Source organism: Hemicordylus capensis, chromosome 3, assembly GCF_027244095.1.
Source record: "Hemicordylus capensis ecotype Gifberg chromosome 3, rHemCap1.1.pri, whole genome shotgun sequence".
Taxonomy (NCBI): domain Eukaryota; kingdom Metazoa; phylum Chordata; class Lepidosauria; order Squamata; family Cordylidae; genus Hemicordylus; species Hemicordylus capensis.
Window position 1 is genome coordinate 166,458,952 of NC_069659.1, and position 11,367 is coordinate 166,470,318.

Here is an 11,367-nt window from a genome sequence, read left to right on the forward strand (position 1 = left end):
CAGGGAGACCTGAGTCCCCATTCAGCCGTGATACTTGCTGGGTGACTCTGGGCCAGTCACTTCTCTCTCTCAGCCTAACCTACTTCACAAGGTTGTTGTGAGGAGAAACTTAAGTATGTTGTACACCGCTCTGGGCTCCTTGGAGGAAGAGCAGGATACAAAATGTAAAATAATAATAATAACAACAACAGCAACAACATTGACAATAAAATTCAGCCATCCCAGGTCCTTGGGAAGGACTTGATGTCTGTATAAAACAAACCAGTCAATAACACCTGTCTGACTGTGTAAACAAGAAATAATAATAATAAATAATAAAATAAAATAAAATAAAAGCATAAATAAAATAAAATAATAATAATAAATCACAAAATACAAAGATCTACAAATTGAAATTGAAAGGCTGTGGCAGAAAAAGACCAAAATAATCCCAGTGGTAATTGGCGCCCTGGGTGCAGTTCCAAAAGACCTTGAAGAGCACCTCAACACCATAGGGGCCACAGAAATCACCATCAGCCAATTACAAAAAGCAGCTTTACTGGGAACAGCCTATATTCTGCGACGATATCTATAACAATTGACAATAAAATTCAGCCATCCCAGGTCCTTGGGAAGGACTCGATGTCTGGATAAAACAAACCAGTCAATAACACCTATCTGACTGTGTAAACAAGAAATAATAATAATAATAATAAATAATGTACAGCATCAGCAGTGGCAACGCCTCTCCTTTGTGCTACCACTATCAGACTCCAGGGGTATTTTTTAATAATGAGATTGCTTGTAATGTGGTGCTGCTGATGCTGGTTGTGGCAGAGGGAAGAAGCAACGGCAGGGCAAAAGGAAAGGGCTGTAGCTAATGCTTGCTTCTTGGTTCTAATATTACTAGAATAGTAATGTTGATTGTTATTACACCATAAACTAACAAATTCTCTTGGTTTATCAGCAAGCTACATAATAACTTGACCATACTGTATGCTTTGCTTGTACTATACATCTTAAATCCTGTCACTTAAGTTTGGTCTTTAGTGAGGCTTCAGAAACCATTTATCATTTACTCTCTTGAAAGGTATTCTATATTTGGCTGGAATAAGTCTTTTTCTAGTGCATGGCAAATTTATTTTTGATTTTGCCTGTAGGTCAGAAGTTATGTTTTATGGCTCTGATACAGATCTGATAAGCTGTACAAATGTGTGTATATATATGTTGAGCATTTGCTATAAACCAAATGAACTCCAATTAAAGCTACTTCATTTTATCAGGAAAATTGTTTGAAAACTGTTGGCTTAAAAAAGTAGCTGTTGCATATTTACTTTTAGGCTCGAAGTGTAGACTCCATAGTGCTTCATGATTGCTGGTTAGTAGTAATGTACCACTGAACATCAAAATTTACCCTGGAATCATACCAGAATATTCTGAATAAGGTCTTCACAATGCATACATACCACTTTCTCATGCTCTAATATATTTTCTATGAGTACCATAGTTCATATCCTGTTACCACTGGCAAATCAAGGCAAATGACAGGATTTTTATGTGAAGCCACAGGCTGCTACCAAGAGAAATTAAGGCTATTCCCTTTACCTTCAAGTAATGTATTTGTCTAGTCCTGCAAATAATTCACAATATTATTAATCCACAAGTCTGCCATACATATATTATTTATTTGTGGCCTGAAGTAATAGAACCATCAGATCACCTAGAGATGACCACACCATAATTATCACTCACCATCAATAGCCAGGGGAGTAGTTATTAGTAAATCTTTAATTAGAGGCATTGGTTTTTAACACTTGTAGGGGACACTTCCCTGGTTCTGACCACTAAGTATGTTAGGTGACATTTAGGCAAGTGTTCTTTCTTCACACTGCTCCTCCTCCTCTTCTTCTTCTTCTTCTTCTTCTTCTTCTTCTTTACCTTATCTGGTAAAGATAGGACTTTGGACTGGCTCTCTTGATCTATGCAGGAGTGGATGAGCTATTAGAATGGTCCGTCCCCCAATGCTTACAGATCCTAATGGATTCCTGATGTCTCTCAGAGCTTTTCCCACTGGGGTGCTGATGGTGTTGTCAGTGCCCTCTAGAATGAGGAGATGACTTGGGCAATTGACAAAAGAGCTTTTGGACTCCCTCTTCTGACTCTTCATGCCCAGGCAGCTCCTTAGTTTACTGAGGAGTTCTAAGCAATGGAACACTAGAGAGCAAATGGCAGAAGATTTACCATGGATTAAACCTTACCTTGGATTACTTTTAGGTGATGTGCATTTAAAACAGAGGTGCTTTGGCTTGGTAAACCCACCATTCTGGTATGTAGAGAACTGGTGCTTGATGGAATTGCACCTTTTGAAGGACCAAGTCCACAGCAGGGGAGTGCTCCTGGGTCACTCTGTATTCCTGGATGCCCAGGTGATGGCTGTGGCTGATATGCCAGCTGGCCACTTCCCAGGGCATATTGCCACTATAGCCATTAGCAAATTCTTAAGTTAATATTAAATATAGCCACTGGAAAGAGAACATCTCCTGCAATAAGGATCCAAACCCTCTCTGGTTTCTTAGGTTGAGGCAGTGGCCAGGAGTGCTTTCTATCAGCTTCAGCTGATAAGTCAGCCACATCCATTTCTGAAGATAAATGACCTTAAAACTGTGGCGCATATGCTGGTAACCTCCTGGCTTGACTACTGTAATGTACTCTATGTGGGGCTGCCTTTGTATGTAGTCTGGAGACTACAATTGGTACAGAATGTGGCAGCCAAACAGGTCTCTGGGACAACCCAAAGGGATCATATAATCAGTCAGTCAATATAACACAGATTTTAAAAGAACTGCACTGGCTGCCAATATGCTTCCGAGTAAAATACAAAGTGCTGGCTATCATATATAAAGCCCTCAATGGCTTGGGTCCAGGGTACTTGAGAATGCCTTCGTTGTTATGAACCCTGTCACCTATTAAGATCATCTGGAGAGGTCTGGTTATAGTTGCCGCCGGCTCATTTGGTGGCGACTCAGGAACGGGCCTTTTCCCTGCAGCTTTGGGATATGCTTCCTGTTAAAATTAGAGCATCTCCTTCTGTGTTTGCTTTTAGTAAGACCTGTAAGACATACCCGTTTTCTCAGGCTTCTAACGGAAATTAATTTTAAATTGTTTAATTCATTTTTATCTCATTAGATTGTTTCGACTTTTTATTCTATGAAATTGTTTTAATGGTTTTTACTCTATATTTGTTGTGTTTTATATTTGTTGTGTGCACCCTCTAGAGATGCATATATCAGGCAGTATAGAAATATGACAAATGAATAAATGCAGACTTATTTTTACAACCCCCTAAATATTATAGATAGTGTCCAAAACATGCAAAACATATTGTTAATGGAATCAGAATGTTTGGACATCGCTTCTGATTCTGTTACCAACGTATCTTGCACATTTCAGACACTGGCCTGGTTCACACAGTCGTTGCAGTCTAGGTTTAATGTGGGTTACCAGCATTAGTGTGATTGAGTGAACCCATGCCAAGGCAGGAATCTCATACCATAAACTACCTTGGGATAGGTTCACACAATCACATCAGTGTTGGTAACCTGCATTAAACCTAAATTCAAACAATTGTGTGAACCAGGCCACTATCTGTATTTTTTGTTTTGTGAAAAAATGAGCATATATAATATCAACCTGAAAATTTGCTTATTGCTACAGTCATTGAAAAGATGGTAACATGCCTGATTCTGTTAACCTTGGAATTGCCCAACTGTGTCTCTGCATGCTCACATTCAGATTAGGATACTTTAATGTATTTTACATGGAACTTCCTTTGAATGCAGTTCAGAAGCTGCAGTTGGTGCTTAATGTTGGTGCCTAAATGCTCATAGGGAGCATAGCAATATGCTAATATTGCACAGTTTTGCTGTAGTTGGTTACCTGTTAATATTTGAGTTAAATGTTGGTCTTAAACTTTGAAGCTCTACACAGCCTGGAACCAGGGTACCTAAAGGACCGTCTGTACCCATATGAGCCTTTCCTAGCTTTAAGAACATAAGAACAGCCCTGCTGGATCAGGCCCAAGGCCCATCTAGTCCAGCATCCTGTTTCGCACAGTGGCCCACCAGATGCCGCTGGAAGCCAAAGACAGGAGTTGAGGGCATGCCCTCTCTCCTGCCATTACTCCCCTGCAACTGGTACTCAGAGGCACCCTGCCCTTGAGGCTGGAGGTGGCCCACAGCCCTCCGACTAGTAGCCATTGATAGACCTCTCCTCCATGAAGTCATCCAAACCCCTCTTAAAGCCATCCAGGTTGTTGACTGTCACCACGTCCTTACTCAAACACTGCTCTCTGACCCACTAGTATCTGACATCCATTTTGTGAGGACCAGGGACATGGCTTTTTTTTCCTGTTGGTGCAGTGGCTCTGGATTTCTCTTGCTAAGTATATCTGCCAGGCACCCTGGCAGTATTTTATAAGGCTGTAAAGACTCTGCTCTTTTATAAAGCTTTTTTTTTTCATTGCAGCTTTAAATTTATTTTTATTGCTGTACTTGCCACTGGCTCATTAACCTGTGTTTTGCTGCTGCTTTGAGGGTTATTGTTTTTTTTAAATCTGTCTTTCTTATTGTTTTAGTATTTTAATGTTGTTCCTTTTAATTAAACTTGTAAGCCAGTTTGTGTGGTCTGTGTCCTAAAAAACAGAGTGTCAAATATGTTAAATAAATAAATATATACAGACAGATTGTAAATGTGCAGGCAGAGTCATCATTGTTAATATCATGTTTATATAGCACCTTTTAGGCACTTAAGAAATAACTCATATTTTACACTATTTAATATAACCACTCCAGGTTTGTTCTCCAGTGCCAAGCCAGATGTAAGGGGAAAAGTGCATGTAGAAAAAGGAATATGGCACAGGAGAATCCCAAGTTAGCATGGTACCCTGAGTCATTCAGAGCAAGCAGGCTGAGCTATGCAACTTTCATCACTGTTTGACAAACCAGAGGGCAAGGGATTGGCCATAGGGAAGCTTGGGAGACATGTGGTGTGCCATAGAAGGAATTATGTGCTAAGTATGTATATCTGGGATTTTTCGCCCAAGAAAAGAATTCTGCATAGCTGCCACTAAAATGAATGGCTGACATGTCCTGTGGCATAACATGAGCAGTTTTAAACTGCCCATGCCACTGCAGGTGTCTAAACCACACAACCATGTTGTACAGCAGAGATATTCTGCTACTTCTTACTCTTGCATGATTGCACACTGCAATGTGACTTGCAATGGGAATAATGCACAGCAGTGTGGAATCGTACAGTGCTAAGTAATAGTGGCACAGCCCTGTTGCACAGCAACATGGGTGTGTGTTTTGGTCACCCACAGCAGCACAGGTGATTCAGAACTGCCCACATTAATCTGCAGGATATGCCGGCCACAGGTATGTGCAAGAACACTACACTGTAAGAACGCTGTAAAAGGCTTGCATGCAGTATAAGTGTAGGTGGTAAAAACCTCAGGTGAATCTGTGTTGTCATTTGAAAGTGAAGCAGGAAAAAAGCTGTATTCATAAGAAGACCAAAGCTCCAACAGCACATCCAACACTGTTTTCTTTTCTTCTAACAGATAATACTGAAGTAGCCAACAGGAATGGAATGGAATGTCAAGAGGCCTCGTTGAGAACAGCAAAGCATTGTTACTGTACATACTACCCTGTCTCTTCCTCAATAGAATTGCCACAAACTGCATGCTGAGTAAAGAGTTTGTTTGTCTGGACAAATCACAAACCCTAAAGAGCTAGTGCTGCTATATCATATATGAATATTAAATATGGTATGCTTAGTATATTCCAAACTAATCTAGTTAACTACCTGATGCCAGCTGTGATGGTTCAAGACATAAAAGGATAACATTTTACTTTTAAAGGTTTTATACAACACCGTTTACTTCTTAGAAATATTGTCTTACCACCATAACTATAGCTAATGTAAGTAGTCCTATTCATGTATTATTGTAGGGTTCACGACTTTTGAATCTTTCAATGTTAGCAATAAATGATTTACATTGGCCACTAAGCCCAAGATCCAAAGAACCACATGATTAATTCCACATGGCCAAGGTCACTTTGGACATGTGTTTCTTGACCGACAGCCCTACTCCAGTCCACATGGCAAACCACTTTTGGATTGCGGGGAGTTTCAAAAGTAGTTTCTGATATGGCACAGGAGTCTGCTGCTCAAAGCAGGAAGAAAGTCAAAACCTACACTGTGGCATGTGCACACCCTTGGGTGTGCCAGGCTAGCTCTTTGGATCATGGACAAGATACACCAACCACAGATTTAACTTTTAACCCTTTAACAATTTTGTACTCTCTTAAAACACTTACTTCTCTGCTAGGCAGTTGATGCCAAGACAAAGGAGGTGATGTAAAAAGAACCTTGTATTGGTGCACATCACCACCTAAAAGTTCCAAATAGATAATCCAAGGTAAAGCACAAATTGTGGAGATGCACATGAGCTTATATTGGGTGTTTATGGAGAAGCTGTACCGGAATCATGGCATTCTAGAACTAAATTAAACATTTGCACGGTATGACTTTCATACCCCTAACAAAGTCTTGACTATGTTATTTTACAAAGAGAGAAAATATTTTTTAAAAAGAAGCCTTTGCAGAAGTGCCTAAAGTGCCACATCAGACTTGAAACTTAGTGACGCTAAGGTCTATAATTGAATCTACACCAAGTGATTAAGCTTTCAGATTTACAATCAGGTTACCAAAAAGAACTTGTTATGAAATAACTTCTTCCCAGCTAAATAAATGGGACTATAGATGAAAAGATTAGCATGATATTCTAATTTAACTAAAACTGAATGCAGTCATTGAAAATCTGATAAGTGACTTTAATCTAGATGATTAGGAAAATATTGAACAGGATGTAGAGAGAGCTTCAGTTTAATCCATTGTTACTGTTGCCGTATTTTTAAAATCGGGTTAAAGAAGTTGTAACCGGATTACAGCACAGAGAAAGAAACTAGTTCTTTTAACCTTTTTCTTTAAAAGCTTATTTTATGTCACAGAAATATGAAGATATCTTTAATACAGCTATATACATATTATATATACATATATATGGACAAAACAGATTTTAATGTTTACTTTTTTAAATACTGTGTTGATTTACAAGGTAATTATATACATTTGATTAATGTAGGAGGTTTGTTTTTAAGATTTGTTTCCTACACTATTGTACCAAATATGTCACATTTCACATTTTATATGTTGCACATATATCATATACATAGTTTTTAAATTATTGTTTATTAAAAAAAAGCAGCTGTTCTATGGAAATATGTATAATTGTTTGAAACATCTGTTTTCCATGTGAACATTATGGATGATTGCAGTATTTTAACTTAGCCTTTTCAGATTGATTCTAAGCTCTTTAGCTTCAACAGCACTGCCTGTTCTGAAAGACCAGAAGCACTAATTGATTTTTTTTGTTAATGAAATTATTTTTCAGTGTTAATCTTGGTTTTTCAAATGTCTAATATCTGTTTATATTAAAACTGTAGATTGGATCACTTAAACAGGGGAAAATGCAGAATCTGATGATAAGCATAGTGCTTGTAATCTTTCATTTGTTTTAATTTGTGAAGAATATGTATCTTTTATTTTACTTGTAAATTTTCAGTCATTATAACTAGATTACTGACATGGCAGTTTCTCATTTGTATTTTTTGGTGGGTTTTTTTGTTGTTAATGATCCATTTCAACATTTGGTAGTACTAAATGGCAAATTATGTATGTTGTTTAAATCTTTAAAATGTAGAAAGCAAACATTTTAGTGAACATATGTCTTACTAATTATTTTCTTATCCCTCCAATATTATTTTGTTTCCATTAATGATCAAACTCAATACCTATGAGTTTTACTCCTGAACTAAGAGAGAAAAAGAGAAAATGTATTTTTTAAAAAAAGAGATCCACTGTATTGGCATACAAGTTTGTTCTGTTCCTACAATTTTTTGTAATACTTATGTCAACTCTTAGACCATTTGCTCCAGAATAGCCATGTTGATGTCATTGGAATTATGCTGGAATAAGTTGTTTAAGAATCACAGTAAGAACATGAGAGGCAGAGGTTTTGCAGACCGAGAGAAATCAGCATCAGCAGGAATGAGGTCCACACAACCCAGTCTTTTAATGTAGTTGCCTTCCTTAGCAAGCTATTGGATAGCCCTGACTTGAACTGTTGACTGCTTTTAGGACTTCTCGAAAACCTATTAATTCATTCATTCCCAGCACTGCTTGACAAGCCACACTTTATTTCTAAGTCGTTGGCTTTCCCTTCCCTATGCAGTCCGCCAATAGTAAATCAGTGCTTCATTAAGCATCTCTGATTTCTCCATTCTGTTCCTGCCTCACAACGTTTTCATTAGATCCATTTACCTTTTTTCTGAACTGCTGTTGCTTCCCTGCTCATGTTCCTTACTAGATCCTCACTCCTGACCTGATTTCTCCTCCAGACACGCAACTATTTTCCACATAGTGTTCCTCCATTTCAGCCACACCCTAATGTTGTAGCCCTCTAGCAATGTACCAATTACTGCTTGCTTTGTTCTATTTCTTGATCTCACTCTTTAGCTTAATCCCACTGGTTTGCTGCTTGCCACACCTTATCCTGGCTTGAATCATTGGGTTGAACCACAAGCCTGATCACAAACATTCAGGCTTTCAGATACCACCAGAATGCACTCTTTAGAACTTACAATGGGACCCCAATCTTGCATGCCAGTCATACGAACCCACAAAGCCAGACTATCCCTCTTAATTTCAGTAGGACAGCTAGAGTAGCAGAAAGCAGAGCAAATACAACTTTGCTCCTGTCCATTTAGAGGTAAAGCTGCTGACTCTAAGAACACAAAGTCACAATTTCCCATCTCTGCCCTCTTCTGCCCAAGTTCAATTGCTCTTTGTCTGTTTAGTCTCTGTGTCCCTCACGTTCAATCTGTGCTAATAGTAAGGAAAGAGCTAGCATAAATATAAAATTATTATTTTTGAGTATACAAGAACATGATTATTGAGTATACAAGAACATGATTTTATTTATTTATTATAGAGTAATTTTGTAGAATACATTGCATTTGGAAAGATCTAAAACTATTTTTGTGTATAAATATTATTTGCCAAATTTTCATTTATATTTTGAAAAAGAATGTCTAATGATGGTTACCTTATGTTGGTTTTATTTTTAATTTTCAAATAACTCCCTTGAAACAACCATGAAATGGGCCAATATAGTCAGTGAGAACAGAAGCCGGGACAAATAATTTCAAGTTACTTGAGATGTCTCTCTATTTATTTTCTATAAGGGCACTTCACCAAAATACCTTAATTTGCCCATACAAAGTGATCAGTGGTGACATTTACACTGCATACTTTCACTAACAGTCAAATAAATCCCTGTGTCTTGCCATGTACTGTAACTACTTAGCAACCTGTTAAATACCCATTTATGAGTTTATTGAGATATTATTTAATTACCCAATGTGAAACCATGGAAATAAAAAGAAGCATTTTAAAACTAGTCTGGTATTTCAGAGTTATTTCACTGTTGGGATATACTGAAAAGCAAAATTGTGATAATAGAGAAAGAGCAGAAGGGAATCTTGCATTTTAAAACGTTTGGGGTAATAAAAAAGAATCTAAAGAAATACTGAAAATTAGGATGCTCTCAGACAGAGAAGTTTGCAAGTGGATCTCTCAATAGACACTCTATCAAAATAAGCAGGATAAGACCTAATGCAGAAGGTGTAGTAGAATTCCTGCACATGCATGTGCTGCATGTCCAGCTAGGGAAGCATCATGTCAGAGATGCAAAACAAGGGTCAGTATGCTGTAGTGTGTAGATCTCTGCCAACTGTCCATGAAGTGATTGACCAAACTACAGCTGAGGAAGAAATTGTTTCTGGATGAAGTAGTTGAACACTCCAACTGTATATGGCTGTCTGCTTGACAGGGATAAACATTAATAGTTGGCCAATTAGCTTTAAGGTTGACACAAGTGCAGATGTTATAGCCACCCCAAATTTCTACTATGAGCCACACAACCATGGCACCCTCACCCCTCCAAACAAATGCCTGAAGCCAAATGTCCAACCAAATGTCAGGGGATATTGCACTCAAAGTACTGATACTTTTCTAAGCCAAAACAACACTACAGTGAAGCATAGTACAAAATATTTATGTGATCTAGCTGTGCCATTTCTTGTATTGCCAGCAGTGAAGGCACTGCAACTTGTCCAGAGAGATGAAACACCAGCTCAGACTTCCTTAACGCATAATCAAATGGCATACCCACCAGTTTTTAAAGGTTTTGGCAAGATGCTGGGTGCATAGTTAAAGCCAGATGAAGTTCCTTATGCTATAACCACACCCAGACAAGCATCCTTGCCATTGATGGGAAGGTCAAAGAAGAGCCAACTAGAATAGAACAGAGGGCAGTGATCACAAGGATTGAGGAACTAACACCTTGGTGTGCAAGAATGGTGGCTCTACCTAAACCCGGTGACAAAATTAGAATTTGTGTTGACAAGACACAACTGAGCAAATACATCTTCTGAGAAAGACACATTCTACCTTGTCAAACATGCTAGCACAACTAGCAGGAGCCACTGTGTTTACAAAACTAGGTGCTAGGGCCAGTTTTTGGCAAATTCCTTTAGCGGAGGGATCTGCTAAGTTAACTTTTATCACTTCATGTGGGCAAAACTGCTTCACAAGACTACCCTTCAGAATTTCCTCCACCTCTGAGCTATCAGCTTTGCGTATCGCAGATGCTAGAAGACCTGGAAGGAGTTCTGTGTCATGCGGATGATATCCTTGTATTTGCTCCTACAAGAGCACAATATGACACCCATCTGAACAATGTCCTTTAAACATTCCTGGAAGCAGGAGTTACATTAAATGAGAAATGTAATTTTGCCAAATCTCAGCTTATTTTGGTGGACACTGGATCACATCACATGGTATTCAGCTAGACCCCACCAAGAGAGCTGCGATCAAAAGTTTACCAGCACCCAAGGATGTCCAACAACTGTGCAGATTTCAGGGTATAGCCACCTATCTTGGTCAGTTTGGACCTAATTTGGCAATGATGACAAAGCCACTGAAAGAACTGCTGAGTGAAAAGAACTCATGGGTTTGAGCATTGCCACAACAATCAGTTTTCAACAAGACCCTCAGTTCACTGCTAGTGCTTGTCCAACATTACTGTTCTGGGGAGAAACATGTTGCTACAGATGCCTCCGACTTTGGGATTGCAGGGGTCTTGCAGCAATGTCAAGATCAAAGGCACTGGCCTCCTATTGCTTTTATCTCAAGCACTCACAC

The 11,367-nt window shown here is 38.6% G+C and overlaps 1 protein-coding gene across 16 annotated transcripts in view; it reads left to right on the forward strand.

The window, feature by feature from the left end:
* Positions 1-9,562, forward strand: part of MBNL2 (muscleblind like splicing regulator 2) — a 122,360-nt gene extending 112,798 nt beyond the window's left edge. For all 16 annotated transcript variants that reach the window (XM_053306403.1, XM_053306406.1, XM_053306405.1 and 13 more), the window contains one exon: positions 5,600-9,562. In XM_053306403.1, the coding sequence (XP_053162378.1) occupies positions 5,600-5,614 (15 nt within the window). In that variant the 3' untranslated portion in view covers positions 5,615-9,562. The remainder of the gene's footprint in view (positions 1-5,599) is intronic.
* Positions 9,563-11,367: the final 1,805 nt, after the last annotated feature.